The sequence below is a fragment of the Sturnira hondurensis genome, unplaced genomic scaffold (genome assembly GCF_014824575.4).
Source record: "Sturnira hondurensis isolate 20B ecotype Veracruz unplaced genomic scaffold, ASM1482457v3 Scaffold0011299, whole genome shotgun sequence".
Taxonomy (NCBI): Eukaryota; Metazoa; Chordata; class Mammalia; order Chiroptera; family Phyllostomidae; genus Sturnira; species Sturnira hondurensis.
The window spans coordinates 628940-648086 of record NW_028083930.1 but is presented as its reverse complement, the minus strand read 5'-3'; the positions used below and the strand labels follow the sequence as shown (position 1 = coordinate 648086).

Here is a 19147-nt window from a genome sequence, read left to right as displayed (position 1 = left end):
TTCACACAGGCTGTTCCTCTGCCTGGAGAGCTTTTCCTCCCTTGACAGATTCTCACCTGCTCTGCACCTCACCCACTGTTAACCTGTGGACAAATTACTAAGCACTGGACCCCTCTGTTTCCTAGTCTAACAGTACTGTCCACCTCAGTTGTAGAGAACTAACCAATATATATAAGGACCGTAGAATAATGCTGGCACATGGGGAGTGCTCAGCTATTACCTGTCATTGTTCTCACTCCATAAAAACTCTGGGGATCCGCAACATGAAGCATTTGTCCCAGCCACTGTGTTGACTCCCTTTGTGCTACCACAATAACCAACACATTGCTTTATCACAGAACTTACTGCATCATACTATAACTATTTTAGTTGTCTGCCTCACTGACAAGGAAGTCCCCAAGGGCAAAGGTATGACTTAGTGAACTTTGGATTTTCTCAACATCTAGCTTGATGGCTGGTCTTTAGTTGCTGACTTCAGTACACAAGCAATACATGCTTCTCGAAAGGATATTGCATACACCTCCATTCATTTAGGAAGAGTTCCCTCATTTTAAGGGCTCAAGATTTTCCCACCTCCCTCTCAGATTCAAATCCAAACGATATAGAAACGTTTTCCAGATTTTCTTTATTCACCCGTATAAAATGTTACCCAGACCATGAACAAACACACACACCCTCTGGTAGGCCTAGGATCCCTGTTCTAGTCCCCAGGCTCTAGGGGCTCAGCACATACATTCTACACTATGCCCACTCAAGCCCATAGTCAGCATCTATGCCTAGGTGTCAAAGGGGCATGGGCAGGTTCCTAGGCCAGAGCTGGGTCTTGTTGGGGCCTCCTTTGCAAAGTCCATGTACCTTCACCCTGACATTAGGGTAGTCACAGCAGAGTGGCCTGTTCAGAATGAGGGACTGGCTGGCAGTAGGCTGGTAGCCGGGCCCTAGTGGCATCTTGGCGGCGGCGGAAGGCCAGAAATTCCTCCCGAAGTGCGGCACAGCGGGCCTCAGGCCCAGAAGAATGGGCAGTGTTCAGGAGACAACCCACCTCTGGAGTCTTGGCACCTGCAACAGGATGGCAGAACAACCACAGGAAAAAAGTCTTGAGGTTCACTTGGCACCATGAAGCTCCCCAGGGCCTGCAGATGAACCAAGAAAGCAAGAGGAGAGAGCCTGGGGCCCCAGGCCCAACGGGGAACAGACTTAGTTCTAAGGCTGTAAGGGAACATGGAACAGCAAGGCCAGGGTGCCTGCCTTTCTGGAGCTAACATACCTAGCTCTGAATCAGCTTCAAGTCGGGTTCGAGGGCCAGCCAAGCCCAGGTATAGAGTCTCCAGCAATTCCATGTCCCCAGTAAATTCTGAATCCCATTCATAGTTCTCATCCACAGATGTGTTCCTCCTATAAAAAGGGACAAATGTGTGGGGTGGGTGTAGGAATAGAGGGTGGCCAGAAAAGCCAAAACTTAGGCTTCCCAAATTCAAATAGGGCCATGAGTTTCCCCTGAGGATCCCTAGACTGCAGGCTGAAGCTTCTAAAAGGAGACAAGGTCTCTTGGCCCCAAGGTGGGAGTGGAACAGAGAAGGCAGAAGATATCAGGAGAGGTGTGGGGAGAAAGTCTGAGACAACAGGTAGGACTAGGGCCAGAGCAGGGATGGGCAGGGATTGCCCTTACCTCTTGCTGACTGTCACCACATGCTCCCTTTGGGGCCACCTCTCAGGGCCACTGGCCCAGCTGCTGGTGTCTCCTGGAGTGGGGCTGAGGTAGCTGCCTCCTGCTGAGGGGGCAGTGGAAGGGGGCCGAAAGAAAGAGGCACTGCCCCGCCCACTGCTCTGGCTGGTGAGGCTGCCCCGAGGGGCAGGAGGGACAAGGCTTGAAAGCAGCCGTTCCCTCAATGTCCAGTCAGCCAGTGCTGTGTATGCAGGCTCTGTGGAAGCCCCAGTACAGACTACAGCTCTAGGAAGTACTACCCTGGGGGATCTCGGTGGGGAGTCCAGGGGTTGAAGGAGAGGTGAGGTCTGGCAGGGCTGAATGTCCGTGTAATCTGAGGGTATAGCAGAACCAGGTTCCTCAAAAGGGGGATAGTCCCCATCCACATTCATCTCCCGGAAAAAGGGCAGACTCAGGTACTGGAGCAGGGGTCCCACACCTGGCAGAGGACTGGGTGAGGATGCGGGAGAGGGCTCCACAGGGCTGATGTCTGCAATGCAGAGGGGCTGGGGCAGCCTACTGGGGCTGCTGCTGCTGCAGTCATAGGACCTGGTCTGACACTGGGCCAAGGTCTGAGGTTCAACCTGCTCAGGGCCTGACCTTTCTTGGGGGATCCCCACATTGGGTCCCATCACAAAGCGCCCATCTGGTCCCCGGCAAATCGGCTCCAAGGGCAAGGGTCCCCAGCAAGATGAAGGATCTGGAGGGGAACTGGGGGGTCTAGTGGGCTCCCCACAGAGCAGACTCTGGCACATGCTGGGGACTGGGGATCCCTGGAGCTTCAGCTTGGCCACACTGTCAGGACTGCCTGAGCCTGGAGCAGACCTAAGGAAGGACAAGAGATCAGGGTCTTTTGTAATGGTCAGCCCTTCTCCCAGGAACCAACCTCAGGCCTGGATAGGTTTGGTACACAACAGAGCGGAGCTAGGGAATCAAGTGAAAAAGGACCGACATGGAGAGGTGGAGGGAGGCACAAACAACACTGAACCAACCCCAGGCTGGGGCTCTGCAAACCCATCATCACTCACTTCTGTCCCACCTCCCAGGACTCCCACCCTGAGGTACAGAAACAGAAACCAAGAATAGGGACACACTGTGGTGAGGCAGGAAGGACTTACAGTGGAGCTGACAGCCGGGGTGGAGAGAAGATGAGAGGTAGATCTGTAAGGGCAGGAGAACCAGAGGTGACACAGGCAAACCCAGGGCCCTCCAGGGCCCCAGACGTAGACCCTCACCAAACAGCAGGCGCCCAGCTGGGATAGAGAAGGCAAGGCAGGGTGCAGGATGGAGGAGGGAGGGCTTCCCTCCAAGTAGGAGGCACTGATGGGAGCTGGCCCTACCTTGGCGGAGGTGCTTGCGGTGGTGGTGGTGGTGGATGGCTCTGCGTTGGCTGGTTAGGCAAGCAACCAGGATGCTCACAAGGACAGCCACTCCTAGGAAGCAGAGCCCACCCAGAACGCCAGCCAGTACAGGCTGTGGCAGGAGGCCTGGCAGCTGGGTGCGTGATGGGTAGACCTCCAGGCCTGTAGAAGGGGCCAGGAGGAAGGGTCAGTGTCCAGACTCAGTGGGCTCACAGCCCCTAGGCCCCAGCCTCAGCCCTCCCTCCAGGTTCTCACCGGAAGTGGAGACGTTGGCCAAGTTGCTAGGATTGCTGACATAGCCACCGGCCAAGGCCACAAGGCGAAACTCGTAGAGAACATCCTGGGAGTGGAGGTGTCCAGGAAGGAGGTCAGGGCCCAGCCTGACCACCCACCCCAACCCCATTTGGAAAGACACAGCAGTTAAAAGGTTAGGATGAAGCAAAGAGAGAAAGGTGGTCAAATCTTGGTAAGACAATCAGATTTGGAAAATGGAGCTGGGGCCTGGAGAGCTGCAGGAGAACCTCCTGTGCCAACCTCCCATACTAACCTTAATAAGGCCAGGCACCAGCAACTGCATTTCCGTGCCTGCCACGGCCCCGTCCAGCACCTCCCAGCCCTGGGCGCCTTGTCGGCCCTCTAGGATGTAGCCATCCAGTCTCTGAGGGACCAGTTCTGGGGGATCCCAATGCAGTAGTACCCCCCGGGGTGTCCTCACTGCTACCAGACCTCTGGGAGGGGACAGGGGAGGTGCCATCTCTGTCACAGGAAGCCTGGGGGCAGCTGGCGTGGTAGAAAGCCCTGAATGGGATAGACAGGCATTGTAGAAATAGGATTTCTAGTGCCCTTCCCCACTTCCCCTGGCTTTCCAGAATCCCCAGTATCCAGCCATTCTCCCAGATCCCCTAAAGACAAGCCTGGATCTTCTTCCACAAATTCCTCTGGGCCCCAAGCTGCTCAGTACCTCTGCCCTCTCCCACCCAGATCCTCTCATATCAGGTCTTTTCCTGCCAGCCCTTCTCCAATCTTATCTGCTGCTCTGGGGTGAGGTCTCTCACCTTCAGGGGCAGACAGGACAATCTCGCTGAAGGGCCCACTTCCCAGCTTGTTCTGAGCTAGGACACTGAACTGGTACTGGCAGTGGGGCTGCAGCCCTGGCACAAGGAGGTAAGCAGCCCCCATGGGCACAGCCAGGGACACCCAGTCATGGTGGGCTCGGTCTGGATGCTTGACCCTGGAGGACATGAGGAAATGGAGGTACCTCATCAACTGGGAAGACCAGGAAGCTTGGAGTCCAGAAAGCTGGCCTCTCCTCTCCCCTCAACTATCCGGGGTCACCTAAAGAGTCTCAGTAAACCAGGCAGCGGAGCTGGGGTAGGGCTGGGATAGAGGGTGGGAGAAAGGGCAGAAGGCCAGAGAGAATCAGGGTGGGGAAGAGAGGAGTAGCCTGCAGGTCACTCACAATGGGGTATACCAGACACTGAATTTCTGCAGATAGCCACCATCAAAGCCAGGCTCCCAGGAGACATTGGCACCCTTGGGCAAAGGCACCACGGACACATTGGTAACAACATGGGGGCTGGTGCCTGGGTAGGGGGGAATAGGAGGGATAATGGTCAGGGCCATGAGGGAATGTGAAGAACTAAGAGGAGCCCAGAGCCTCTGCTCTCCACCCATCATTCCAGGGATCCCCCACCCACTATCCCCAGCTGAGCCTCTAAAACTGATTCCCCATCTCCTATCCCATGCGGCTTCCTGCAACCCACAGCCGACTATGCAAACACTAACCCAGCACGTAGACATATGTGGAGGTGGCCACTTGGGCTACAGCATTGCTGGCGATGCACTCCCAGCGCCCATGGGCCTCCTTGGTCAATGGTCGCAGAATGAGGCTACTGTTGCTGTCCACCTGGGCCTGGCCCTTCAGCCCCCGGCCCACCTACAGAACCACTGGTCAGCCCTGAGGACACATGCAGCCACCCCTCACCAAGGGCGCCACTTGTCTCTCCAGGCAGCTCCAGCTTCCTCCCCACCCTGCCTCTGAGAATCTTTCCCTTCCCACATCCTCCTTTCCACAAAATGAACAGGGACACAAAGAGGAAGGGGTATACTGGCCAGAGTACAGGCAAAGCAGGCTCCAGAGCCTTACCTTGGCCCAAGAGACAATAGGAGGAGGGTCTCCTTGAGCAGAGCAGGGGATGAGTAGCTCCCGCCCTACTTCTTGGAAGTATTCTTCTTTGGGCCGTTCTTGAAAAGCTGGGGGGGCCTGCAAGCCAGAGTTGGCATTGGGAAGGGCCTTTCTCATACTGCTATACTCTTTCTGGGACTCCTGGTACCACCACATCTCAGCCTCATCTCTCACTATCTCCCTAAGTCCATGTCTCTATTCCCTGATAGAATAGAGAAGACTGGGGGGCTGGGAGGTCTCCCTGGAGGTGTATAGGTCCCTCCAGAACACCTCTAGAGAGGGAGGTGGTATGGTCAAGGTTAATGAGAGTAGGGGTGGAAAAAGTATCTGATGTGGATGTACTGTGTGATTTATGTCCCATTTCCCTAGTACCACCTCAGCAAATAAATAAATAAATAAATAAAATTGGGAATGGCATCTGACAGCTGCTGCTGTGACCACCACAGGAAACACAAACTTGGAAGCCCCCCAACACAACCCTCTACCAGTCAGTTCTCCACACAGGGTGCATCTTCAGCCATATGACCCACTGCAGCTGGCTCACCCTGAGCCTCACCTTGAGCAGCACACGGGTCACTGGGGAGGGCCCTGCAGTGCCAAGACTGTTGTAGGGGGTACAGGAGTATTCTCCCAGAACATCCTCATTCCCTAGAGCAATGACGAGTGACCCTTCTGGGCCCTGGGACCAGCCAGGGAACTGTAAGGAAGACACGATAACGAGAGAAAGTCAGCAGAGGCAAGAGCAGTGAGGATAGTTACAAGAAGCCCACAGCTACAAAGAGAACAGCACAGCTTCACTTTCTAGGCCTGACCTCTCAGCACTCCAGTCCTCTATCTTTCCTAGAGAGGGGCCACTCACAATGGCTGTGAAGGTTAGGACTACACAACTCCAGGGAATACAGTGGGAACAGCACTCCTGCAGTTGAGCTGTATGGGGGCTCCCTGCCTGCTGGGACATCATCTGTTTGTCTTCCCAGCACTCCATGACTAAACTCAGCAACTCCCACCCCAAATCAGATCCTTTTCCTGACTTCTATTTCTCCATTAAAGGCCCCACTGTCCTTACTAACATCTAACTGCTTCTTCTCTCTCACTCCTCCAGCTACATACTCACCAGGTCTATCCTCACCAGGCCTACTGTCTAGATGTGAAGCCCATCCACCTTCGTGTCCTCCTCTCTAACTCAGAATACATTATCTTTCATCTGGACCACTTCAACAGCCCAAGAACAGCCCAAGAACCCCTCTCCCTTGCCCACTCTCTCCCCCCTCCATTCCATCCAACAAACTTAACACAGCTATGATGCTATCACAGCATTGCTCAAGCAACTTCACTGCCTCCAACTGCCTTTAGATTTTTTTTAAACATTGAACAAAAACTTACTGAGTACTATTATTGAAGAAGCCCTGGAAACACTAGGATTACAAGATACAATACTAGCCCACAAGGAATTTATAGTCTTTGCAGACAAACAAAATATCCCAAACTCCTGGAATGAGGTAACATTAACTTGCCATTCAGAGTTCTTCCTTTTGGCACCAGCTGTCTTTCCAGCTTTCTCTGTACCATTCACATCCACATAGGTTCTCCCACCAAGCTGGATGATTCATTACATCATAGACACACTATATTGTTTTTTGCTTCTGAGCCCTGGTTTCTGCATGAAAACCAAACCTGCATGCAGGGCCACCCTTCAAGGCCCATCACCAAAATCCCAGACTACGGCTGATCTATCCTAAACCAGTTCCTACAGAAAGGCACTTCATCCCTGGCCTTCTAGCAAAGTGTTTCTATTGCTGTCCTTCCCTTTTCTAAGCTATGCCCTCCTTAAGCATCAAATCTCACTGCTCTTGCTCCACATGCAACACATTGCACAGCACCTGGTATAAAGTGTATGTTCTAGTAAGTGATTAGAATTAAACTGAACTAATTCCACCCCAGCTGTAATAACAGAAAAAAAAAAAAGAAGCTGAGACCTTCATTCCCTTGCCCCAAGCCTGTAAGCCTGTACCTTGTCCAGCTGAAGGGCCTGCCCATCCTTGGTCCAACTGACAAAGAGCAGTGGGGGGTTGGCACGAACTGGGCAGTGGATCACCCCACGCATGCCTATGGGCAGGGGTGTCTCAGGAGGCATCGCTGTTGCCTGGGCTGGGTCTAGAGGGAAACAGTGGCAAATTATGCAGGAGGAACTTGGCCTGGCCCAGGGGAGGGGAGCGAACTTTGAGGAGAGCTGGGGTCAGTCTTACAGAGCACGGTGAGGTAGGCAGAGGCTGAGGGTGGGCGTAGGAGGCCGTTGCTGGGCACACAGGTGTAAAGGCCAGCATCATCAGGCTGGACAGCCTGCAGCCACAGGCTCCCATCCACCAGGATCCGCACTCGTGACTGTAGGCGGCTGCAATATGGTATGTGTGGGGAAACATCCAGGCCTTGCTCAGCCAAGAGACTTCAAAACTGCCCACCAATGTCCTACCTCTACCCTCCAGAGCCCCACCTAATGTGGAAGACATTGATGCTGTCCTGGAACCAGCTATAGGTGAGGTTAGCAGGGTACGCCTCAGCCTGGCAAGCCAATGAAATATCCTGGGAGGCATTGACTGTGCTGTTGTTGGGGGGCACCACGATGACTGGGGGTCCTGTGGGGGGGAGCACAAGGGGAGGGGGCATCTCAGTCAGCACTCTTCCCAAAAATCTGAGTTCACTTGTACTATTTTTCCTGAACCTGCCCTCTGGAACACTCATTCACGGAGTTTCTCCTGCCCAGAACCCTTTCTGTGCATGTGTGTGTGTCTTGGGAAGGGGTATCAGGCTTAAGTTTCCATTCATTTTTACCCTCTATACCCCTCATCTGCCACATCTCAAACTACCTCTATGTTTCCTCCCCTAATCTAGGTAGCCAGTATCTTATCCCAGGCTCCCCAACCTCTCCCACTGATGGTCATCCATGTACTGAATGGCCATTTATTCCTTGGCTACAGCAATTTCTGCTCAAGAACCCACAACAGCTGCTATCTCCTACCATTTGAAGCTCAAAACTTCTAGACCCAGCCCTCTTGATCCAACCACTCCCTGCCTGGCCAACCATCTTTTCCTATGTTGAATCCTAGGAACAACTCATCATGTCAGGTCAGTGTGGGCAGCTCACTGTGCCCTATGCCAGGCTCACTCCTGTCCCTGGGCTTTTGCTCTCTGAACCCCCAGCATGGAATTCTCTTCCTAAGAGCCTGGACGAACCACAGAGCCCCTGCTCTAATTTCTGCTGCTGCACTGCGGACTCCTACCACATGAGTAGTCAACAATAAGCAGGCCAGGAGCTCTGCTAAGCACTCACTGCATGATCTCATTTAACTCTCAGAAGAGCCTTTGTGGGAGGAATTACTGTCTCCACTCCATACATGAAGAAATGAAGGCTCAGAGGCAGAGAGGCTGTGAGGTGTAACTTGCCCAAGGTCAGCAGGGAAGGTAAGATTCACCTTCATGTTTTGCCAGCACCAGAGACTTTGCCCTTAACCATTACCCAGCACTGCATTTCCCAGAGAACCACAGTTCCTAAATAGTCTTACTTTCCCACATAGATGAGAGACTCCATAAAGGCAGAGTCCAGGCCTGTTTCTCAGCTTTCCTTCTAAAGGGAAGGTCTTGGCCAAGAATTACTATGTGCTGCTTATTAACTAAATTCTTATCACAGTCTTAGAATTTGTGGTAGCAGATGAATCTCTATATAATGGGGAAACCAAGGGTCAAGGGGGTCACATGATATAAAACCAGCACACATGCTCTTTCCACCACACCATATTACTTTGCACTAAATGTCTATCTATCTGTTTATCAACCCTTTTAAAATTTAAGATGCTAATTTTTGAGGAACAGCCTGCATTGGGAGTTTCCTCACTCTCCTCAGGCCCCTGTCCTAAGGCATAAGTCTCCCCCAAACTCCAGCCACGTGCACCCCCAACCACAAGTCAGGCCTCACACAAAGGTGTCCCAGTTCCCGGCTCTTCCCCCAGAAAGCACCTAGCACAAGCAGCTGGGTGGTGTGGGTGGTGCTGCCCTCAGTACTGGAGGCCTGGCAGGTGTAGATCCCAGAGCTGCCTCGCTCCACCCGCCGAATCCACAGCGTCCCATTCTGCACCTAGGGTAGAAATTGAGGGGGCAAAAACCCTCCTGCAGGCCTCAGACCCTGCACTTCCAAGGTTGGCCAGCAGAAGGGGCAGCACCCAGGCTCAGGATACAAAGACAGAGCCCCTCCTCTGGGCCTTTGCCAGCTCTGTCCTTCAGCCCCTCTCTCAGGCCTCCACCAGCTCCTCATACTCTATCTGGCACACCCTGCCCAGCAACATGCTTCACCTGCATCTGGCCATGGCCCTGGCCAAGATCCTGTCCTTGGAGCTTCCAAGTCACATGAGGCTGGGGGCTGCCACGGGCCACACAACGTAAGGTCAAGGACTCCAGTTCCTGAACTTCCAGCACCTGGGGAGGTGTCTCCAGGAACTGAGGGGGTGCTGTAAAGAGAGGAATCAGGGGCTGCTGGAGGGGGTATCAGCCTGAAGGCAGAGAGATAGATCAGGGCTGCAGCCCTCAGCCCACCCAGCTGCAGAGGAACGCCCAGCCCAGGGACACCCTGTCTGCTGCACTCAGGGGATAGGAGGGACAGAATGCAAACAATGAGAGAACAAGTAAGGGTGTCAGCAAGGGTGAAATAGTTGAACCACCCTCCTCTCCCCTCTATTGCCAGCCAGGGGTCCCATCATCCAGCTCCCAGCTTCGTACAATTGACTGTGAGAAACACCCAGGAGCCATTAGCAGAATCATCTTCGGGGCTGTGCTTGTCCAGGAAGAGCACGCGGCACTCGTACCAGCCTTGGTCTTCCACCCGAAGCCCCTCAATCTGGAGAGATGCTCCCTTCTGCAGCCGGACTCTCCCTGGAGGAAGAGTCCTGAATCAGGGTCACACTGGTCATTCTCAGGGGTCAAAAAACAGGACCAGTCTCTCCTAGTTACCCTGATAGAGTGGAGTCCAGAGAGGCACAAAGAATCAGTGAGGGGAGCCCCTCTGATCACTCCTGCCTTTCAGCAGCAGAAACCCAGTGTAAACAGAGAATCTCAGAGCTCAGGACTGTTGTGGAGAGCAGACTGAAGAGCCAACACTTAGTATCCTTGGATTTTTAAGTATCTGCCCATCCCTAGGCTTTCTGTAGGTATGGATCCCATGAATACACCTCCTGCCAGAGGACTCTGTCCACAGAAGCCTCAGCAGTGTCTGGGGCCTGAGCAGATACCGAGACCTACCCTATCAAAGCCCCTAATCCCTCAGGGCTATTATCAGTGGCCTAAACTGCAGCCCAGCCAGGCAGCAAGGTCAGCAGCTTCCTCATACATACCCTCACACCCCAGGGCACCCAGGCCCCAGCCGATTACAGCCCAGCAAACCTAAGTCAGCATTCACACTACACCACCAGGCTGAGACACAGGGTGGGCCCAAATCTCTCAGCGCCTCCCCTGACAGCCCTACACCCCAAATAGCTTCATAGGTCCCTGGCAGTGCAACCTAGAAAAAAACGGCAGCTCTGCTGTATAATCATCTGGACAAGTTAATAATCTCAACTCCAGTGAGAGTCTGAGAGAAATGTAGGTAGGGTGGAGGGGAGCGATCATGTAGGGGAGGCAGGCAACAGAATGCCTGGCATCAACAGGTCCTCAAATTAAAATTGATGAACAAGTAAATGAGCTCAAGATTTGAAATCAGCAGCCTGCATTCAATCCTGGCCCTGTCCCATACCTGGTAACACATTATCTCCCTTTTCTTTCTATCAGTGAATGGCACCACCATGCACCAAGTCACCCTACCAGAAACCTGGCATCACATATTCTCTGTTACTGATCCTCTGCTTGATCAGTAAATCTTTCAAATTCTACCTCCTAAATATTTGTCCCTTTTCTACCACCTTCACCTTAGTCCTGGATATCTCTCACCTGCATTACTCCATTAGCCTGAAGTGTCTTTCAACTCCAGCCTATCCCTCTACACTCATCAGCTTCCCACCCCACCCTGAGCTTTCATATGGATAAGACACAAGTCCCTTAGCATTTTCCCCACTGTAACAAATTAGGCTGTGCCCCAAATTAACCCTAATACTAGAAATTCTAAAGCTGTTTGTGCACTCACTCCCTTCTAATCTGCTTCCATTGTACTTCTAGGTGATCTTTCTGAACTATAATCTAAACCTACAGTGCCCCTAATACCTTCTGAGAAGAATGATCAAGTGGAGGCCAGCTGTGTGATTGTGGACAGGGACTTTTTTCTCCCAAATATGAAGTACAGGGGTGTGGATTCTCTAGGAAGGGTGGACCTGCTTAAAGGGCTTGGTGTTTACATCCCCACCTAGGAGATTAAGCCTAAACCTTGAGGGTAAATATTTAACATAATCACACCCTTCCACCCACCAATGAGATTCCTCAGTAACCCTAATCTACCTTGCCATAGACTGCATTCTCCTCTAATTGCCATGTGATAGTAACTTCATTGTGGTAATCTTCAAGCTTTATAAGAAGGCAGAAGGAGGAAGGGAAATTGAGTGTTGAAAATGGGCTGTGTAATATTACACACTGTTAACCTATTTAATCACCCCAAAAATTCCATTACAGAGGAAGGAACTAATGTTAAGCTCCTTTCCAAAACCACATGACACAGCCAGGCCTTCTTTCTCCAGGTGGTCATATTTTCCATTGCACAATGGTATTATGATCACATCAAGCTCAAGGTATTCAGCACTGAGCACATTCAGTGTGCTCTCACTGTGGGATACTGGTAGCCAGGGGGTAATAGTTCCCTATGTGTGTTGTGTGTTGACCAGAACATCCAATGAAGCATACTGCATGTCTGAACTTTTCTGTGTGCTATGGACTACTAGACCCATTATAGAAGAACAAGACAGCCAGGGCAGGCAGTCCCGAGTCCACATGAGTCCTAGGTCTACCTCCTGGAGGCCCACTCTCCACCCATAGGTCCAAAGACTGACGGACTTGAGACCTCCTGACATGCAGGGATATATATATATATATACAGCTTCATGCAGGCTGAAGCAGAAGATGTATCCCAGCTCTCACAAGCTCTCAGAAGGCTGGGAACCCACACTCACATTCATGTGCAAATTCACATATACAAAGTTCAAAAAATGGTGCTAACTGTGCCCGTTCTGAGAGACTATGAAGCAAAAAGAGTACAGAAGGCTTCCAAGAAGCTGTGGCCATGCAAAGGATTTTGGAGCACAAAAGGCAGTAAGGGAAGATGACGAGATGGAGCAGGGGTGTTCTAAAGAAGAATGAAATAGCTGACATGTATCAAACAACTCAGATGAGATCAGGCATGTTCAGGGTGGTATGGCCATAGACTGTATCAAACAATTCAGAACAGAGAAAAAACCCATGTCCCTTCTGCTGTTTGGGGTACCTTGAAACTCCCAAGAAATAGAGCACAAAAGTCAAAAACCAAAAGCAGGTCCCACAGATTAGAAACACTGGCCTAAGACCCACCCCAGGAAGAAATAGAGTAAGGCATGCCTCTCTTCCCTCTGATGCCTGGTCACATTTCATACCACACAGACACTCTCTCCATGCTGGCACTTCACACACAATAGCTAACTTTATCCTAGTATTTAGTCCTAGCTGGTTTTATACTGCATTTTGCTGCTCTCACACTAGTCTATAAATCCAGTCTCAACTAGACTGATCTAGAATCCTCAATGGTTGGAAGCTTTCCCTTCAATACAGTTGCTAGAGCTCCAGTCACTTATGTGGTGGTTCCTCCTACATTCTAGGCATCAGCCTCACACACATCCCCTTCATTTGCCCAGAGAGTTTATGACAGGTCAGTGTCGTCCTTAGTGACTTCTACCTCCCGTTGCCTAGCAACAGCAGTTCCCAGTTCCCTACACAAAGGATGAGAGGCCCCTTCCACACTGGGAGGCAATAGTTAATGGGCACAGGGGCTTCCCTCCTCAATCCCACCCCAGGAACATGATTCTGCAGACTAGCCCTGGTCCAACCAGGAGCTCCAGACTGGGGGCAGGGTGGACACAAAGGGTAGAAATAAAGCCCCAGAGGTTACTTGCTCACAGCCCTGGCAGACAAAAAAGAAATCCCACAGTAGCAGAGTTTCTGGCCAGACCTCAATACAGGGCAGGGAGTAGAGGGAAGGAGAAGAGTTGCACATCTGTCTGATGGAGTCTCAGGAAAAGCCCTTCTCCCTCCTCTTCTCCCTTGCTTTAGTCGGGCATCTTCTGCAACCGCCCAGCCTCAGAGAGCCCACACCCCTTCCAGACTGCCAGCAGAATTAGGAAGGGAGGGCTGGTAGACATGGTCACTTTCTCTCCACTTGTCTTAAGCAAAGCCCACTTTCATCAATTCTCAGGGGGAGACATATATGCTCCCACTAGGCTGTTTGCCAACAACTGCCCCCCATTTGAAAGTAAACTCTTCCCTTGGGCAACCTCCTCCCCTCTGCTCAGCCATCCCTTCAGAGCTCAACCAATCCCATGGCTTCTTCAAAATTCAAATGAAAAATGAAAAAATGAAAGTCCCCCCTCCCACCATCAATGACCTCCCCAGGTGGCCTTTCTTGGGCTTCCCCTCCTAAGCTCCTAAAGGACCCAACCTTAGGCCTTCCCTCACTGCCTTGAGACCTGCACTAAACCTCTCAGATGAAGGCTCGGGCCAGAATTAAGAGGAAGCTGAGCCTTTTGAGGGAGCTGGCTGGGGCCCAGGGAGGCCTATACACAATTTTAAAGTCCCTACAAGAGGCACTTGAAGCAGCAACCCAGCCCAGACCCTCCCATTTGCTGATCTTTTGGGAACCTGGCCCTCCCCAGCTCATGTCTGTGCACATGCTCTGTACTAAAACTCAGGCTGAGTTCCCCAGAAGCAGACAGGTCATAGACCCATCCACCCTGCTGTCCCATCAGCCCAGACTCTATAGGCCTAGAACCCCCCAGACTAGCATTAAACATAGTGGAGGAGGGAGAGGGCAGGGGAGTGAGCTGATAGCAGAGCCAGAGACCACGACTAGGCCACGTAGAGAGACCTGGAAAAATCAGGATGGATTCTGGGAAGCTTCATGATGAGATCTAGAAGAACAAGAGAATTAAGCTGGATACTTGAAACAGGGCTGTGGGACCACCCTCAGAAGAGAACACATGGTATTCTAAACAGCACATATGTTAGTATGAATGAGAATGTATAAATGTAGCTTGGAAGGACAGTCACATTTATTAAGCAGAATTGAAGTGGTGGAACTGGAGGTGACGTAAGGGTAGGGAGAGACAGTTAAAGAGGAACCCCAAGCCCAGCCATTCTTTGTTGGTCATCCCTCTGACCTGTAGCTCTTACCCACGTAATCAGGGTCCACTCGGGGAGAGTAGAGGCCGAACTGGATGAAGATGGGAAGCAGGAACCCAAAGCGCAGCCACTCAATGACGTGCAGAGGGGGCCGGCCAGCTGGGGGCAGCAGGTCACAGCCCAGCACAGCACTCTCCCCAGCCCGGCCCACCACAGGTACCACCTCAGAATTCCCTCGACCTGCATGGTGGATGGCACGAGGGACAGCAGGGGCCCATGTCAGGGCTGGGAGAAGAGGTCTCATCAGTATCTCAGGGGGTTCCCTAGGACTCGAGTAATTGAGGGAGCCCTCAACTTCTCCAGAACCCTCACATGCTCACAAAGAACCCCGGTGGAACACCCCCACCCCAAGCTAACAGGGAGTTCTTGAGTCCAGCTCACCGTCAACCCCTTGGCTGATGATCAGGCTGAGGATGGCCAGATTGAGGCACCAAACCATAGCCCAGCTGCCTGCTCACCCAGCCCCCCCTATCCACAGGGGGCAAGGTGGAGGGGCCTGGGATGTCCACAGCCCAGCAAGCCTGGCCAATCCTTCTGATCAGATAATAGGTTTCAGCTCGTACTCTTCTGGACAGTTAGGGCTTGGATCACGAAACACCTGGTGAAGCTGTTCTCAGGAGCACCGCCAGATCTAAATGCTAAAGGGAAGGTGATATGCAGAGTTGGCCAATGGGAAACTAGGAGAAATCCCAGTTAGTGAAAGACCAGGAGGAGAGCAAAGGAAGAGAAAGGAGATGAAGCAGATAAGTAGGAGGAAGGGTCACAGGAGACTAGAGATTTTGACACCTGCCCTTTGACGAATAAGGCCTGGGATGAGAGCAACAGGAGGATGAGGAAGTGCTAGACTGGTCAGGACATGATAAGGGCAGATCCTAGGAAGCACAGAGGAATTCTGGGGAAAGTCAGTTTACTAAGGTTCTCAAAAAAATGAAGCAGGAGGAAACTGGGGGTTCCTACACACTCAGAAAAAAGCTTTCAGGAAAGTATGGAAGATAGAAGTATGAAAGTATGGAAGAGCCCTCACAGTCCAGCCTTCTCTTCCTTCTTTTTCCTTAATCGTGATTCTAATAAAAAGGTGGCAGGTAGGAGGAACAAATAGTATTGTCTCCACCACCACAGTCCTCAAATAAGGACTTTGAAACTCTCAAAGAGCCTCACTCAGGAGCACAGAGCCAGTCAGGGGCAAAACATGGGTGAGAACTCCCTGAAAGTGGTCCCCAGAGGACTCTCACACAATTCCTTGCTTCATTTTCCTGACCTCTGAGCCCTGGAAGCCAGGGACCAGCACCTCTTTCTCTACCCAGCCTCCAAATACTGCTTTAGCAGTGAGTGAGTCAGCCAATGGGAAAGGGGGAGCTGCCTCCTCCACCATTAGGGGCCCAGGCAGCAGCCTCCAGGTCCCTGGGCTGGAAGCTGGTGCCACTTCTTCAAGATGCTGCCAGGCAGCCTCCTTCCACTAGACACCCTGAACCAAGTGCTTCACCCCAACTTCTGCCACTTGCTCTCCTCCAATACCCTCAGTGCCTAGGATTTGCAGGATCTCCCTTCACCAGCCCTAGGGGCATGGTCCATGAAATCCCAAAAGAGCCATGTGTCCATAGGGTAAAGGCCTGGGAATGGAGGGTCCTTTACCAGCTGCCTTGGGCCTGGCAAATCCCAGTGGACTCTGCTCTGGGCCTCCACCCCACTCTTGGCCTCACAGTTCCAGACTGGCTATAAAACATCCCCAAGTCTCTCAGCCTGACCCCTGCCTCTACTTAATGGCCCTGTGCCTCCCAACAACTCATGGGAAAATATTCCCCTTGCTCCCTCCTGCCTGTAACCAGCTCTCCCATACTTCAACAAATTTCTTCCCAAGTGTATAGGAACCTCCAGTTCCCTTCTGGCTCACTTTTCTGAGAACCTCAGCAACACAGGTTTCCCCAGAATTCCTCTGCTTTTCCTAAAAATTTTCCAACTCCTCTGCCCCCCAACATGTCCTCACCTGTCTGGTTTCACCGCCCAGCACTCCTTCATTTCCCCAGTATCCCCATTCCAGTTGTCTCAACTTCGTATAGTCCCACTCCCCAAATGCACATTTTTGGAACCTGATCTCCAATTGTATCTGGTCTTCTGTGCTTCAAAAAACTCCCCGTCTCCACCACAATCTCCACCCACCCACTTCTCCCATCCACTCTTCCCCCGAATTTCCTTCCTTGTAAGTCTCCTGCCTCGGCCCACAATACCCTTCTGTTGCCCCACCCCCAATTTCCTTCGCCCTCGCCTTCTCCAGACCCTTTAACTCCTTGCTTTTTGAACACACCAAGGGCCAGCCCTCCCGCCCCCCCCAACACGCCCGCGCGCGCATTACCTCCAGAACTCCTCCAGTTCCCAAGGAACACCCACCCACCAAGAATTCCACTTCACTTCCCAGAACTTCCCTAGTATTACGCCCCAGAGAGTTCCATTTCTCCGCAAAAGTCTCCTGCGTTCTCCTGACCGCCAGACTCCTGCACCTTTATCCCCCAGATCGCTCTCTCATTCCATCCACTCTAATACGCCCACGCCCTCACCTACAGGCAGCTGCTCAGCTCTTCTCCACCAGCTACACAATAGGGGGCGGACCGCCTCCGGCCTCGCACAGCCCCAGCGCCTCCGGTCGCCCTGGAGACCGCCAATCCTCAGGCGGAGGCGAACGGAGACTAAGAGAGGGGTAGGTGGGCGCGACCCCCGCCCCCCACTCTCTGGCGGCTTGGGATTTGTAGTTCTTCAGGAGGAGGAGTCGGCTGCTGGTGGGCAGGTCGCCCTCTGGTGGAGAGCTGTGTGACCAGCAGTGGAGAGGCCGGAGGGGCGGCTAGTCAGGGCCCTTGCTCCGGGAGTCGCTGGAGCCGGCTCTCTTCTGGCTCCGAGCTCGCCCTCCTTCTGGCGTGTTCTCCCTTTTACCCCCTCCTTGCCCTAAACAGCTTAGAGAGCCGCAGAAGCTGCAGCCAGGGTTGAAATCTGATCCAGGGGCACGAGCACCCGGCAGGGAGCAGGACTCCTTTCCCTCCTCCCACCTAGCTCCCGGACTCCTCCGATCTCCTTCTTCATCCCCATCCCTACCTCCTCCAATTTCTTCTGTAGCCGGACTGGAAATACCTGTCTGCAACTGGCTAGCTCCCAGATCCTGCCCATGCACTTTCTGCAGTGCGCGCGGGGGATAGGGGAGGGGAGCGGGGAGGAAAAGGCTGCGCCCCAGCTGTGGTTGCCAAGTCTGCTCTGCCGCAATGCCCAGCACCAACCATCCAGAGAAACTGGCCCAGAGGGGAGAAAAGAGAGACGTCGAGACACGGGAGATTGAAAGAGGAGAAATGAAATGTGATCATTTACCGAAGCCTCGCAAGTGCCAGACTCTGGACTCCATGTTATGTAACTTGTGCAACCTGCACAGAAACCTTGTGAAGAAGGTTTGGTTCCGGTGACTAATGAGAAAACATAGACTCAGCGAACAAGATGAAGTAAGTGCCCAATATTTCCCATCTAGGATATGGCAGAGCGATAGTCCCATTCAGACCCAACCTGGACCTCATCAACCCACCCCTTGGGACACTTCAGCCACAAGCACAAAGACATCTTGGCATGTCTGTCCCTCTGAGCTTTCTACTTCCTTTCTTTGCTGCTGCCTTACAAGTGGATGCACCAAGGTCAGGCATTCCTCACCAGGCTTGAGCAGTTGTGTCTTCCTTCAGGAAGACTTTCCTGAAAGCAGCACGCTGATCACACCCTAGTCTGAACTCCTGCCACTCAAACTTAATGGACTAGGCATCTGATTCATGGAATCGTGGCCTCAAGCTCAGGTGAGATCTGACAGAATGGGTCTAACCACTGTTCTTACCAGTGTCCCTGCCTCACCCTCCAGGTGATCAGCCAGCCCCATCTGACCCATTCTGGGCCAGGAAGCTCATCACCCACCACCCACCCATCTGTAAGGGGACTCACTACTGGAAAGTTCTCCCAGGTATAAACATCTGGTTGCCTGAGATGGAAATGTGGAGGGGGAACCGGAGGATGAGGGAAGGCAGTGGCATGGTCTCTCCCACCATCCCTCCAGCAAATTTTCCCAAAGTGGCAGCTTTCAGCATTACTTAATAATGTAACAGATTGAGCTAACAATGATGAGATTAATGAAACATGTTAAATGTACACACAAGAAAGCAAGGCCAGGCAGAATGCCTAGGAAAGACGGCTGAAGCATCTTTTCTTCTTGGATCCTCATCAGCCAGCAGGGGAAGCCCATTGGGAAGCCCATTGGGAAGCCCACTTCCCCAAAGTGTAATGGGCTACACCTCTGGTCCAAAGGTTTTATTTCATTTATTTCTTCTTCTTTTTTTTTAGATTTTATTTATTTATTTTTAGATAGAGGGGGAGGGAAGGAGAGAGGGAGGGAAACATTAATGTGAGAGAGAAACATTGATCAGTTACCTCTTGCATGCATATAACCTGAGACCCAGCCATGTGCCCTGACTGAGCATTGAACTGGAGACCTTC

At 52.3% G+C, this 19147-nt stretch overlaps 1 protein-coding gene across 7 annotated transcripts; it reads right to left on the bottom strand.

Annotated features, from left to right (window-relative positions):
- Nucleotides 1-606: 606 nt before the first annotated feature.
- Nucleotides 607-17791, bottom strand: IGSF9 (immunoglobulin superfamily member 9). Of its 7 annotated transcripts, none has more exons than XM_037059806.1 (21): nt 17723-17791; nt 15023-15279; nt 14633-14821; nt 10019-10171; nt 9596-9750; nt 9263-9380; nt 7743-7884; nt 7498-7643; nt 7263-7405; nt 5808-5948; nt 5213-5329; nt 4852-5002; nt 4526-4649; nt 4122-4297; nt 3614-3864; nt 3322-3406; nt 3046-3228; nt 2824-2866; nt 1670-2530; nt 1268-1395; nt 607-1059 (listed from the first exon to the last, which is right to left on the bottom strand). In XM_037059806.1, the coding sequence occupies exons 2-21, from the start codon at nt 15078-15080 to the stop codon at nt 878-880; spliced, it is 3546 nt and encodes a 1181-aa protein (XP_036915701.1). In that variant the 5' UTR covers nt 15081-15279; nt 17723-17791; the 3' UTR covers nt 607-877. The 7 variants fall into 7 exon arrangements, with proteins under 7 accessions (XP_036915701.1, XP_036915699.1, XP_036915702.1 ...); XM_037059804.1 differs by lacking the exon at nt 17723-17791 and adding an exon at nt 17194-17705; XM_037059807.1 differs by lacking the exon at nt 17723-17791 and adding an exon at nt 17198-17705.
- Nucleotides 17792-19147: the final 1356 nt, after the last annotated feature.

Coding starts and splice junctions, on each gene's coding strand:
- IGSF9 (XM_037059806.1), bottom strand. CDS start 15,080: ATGGTTTGGTGCCTCAATCTGGCCATCCTCAGCCTGATCATCAGCCAA. Junction 7,644..7,742: donor ATCAATGTCTTCCACATTAG/GTGGGGCTCTGG, acceptor ACCATATTGCAG/CCGCCTACAGTCACGAGTGC. Junction 1,396..1,669: donor GTGGTGACAGTCAGCAAGAG/GTAAGGGCAATC, acceptor CCCTTTTTATAG/GAGGAACACATCTGTGGATG.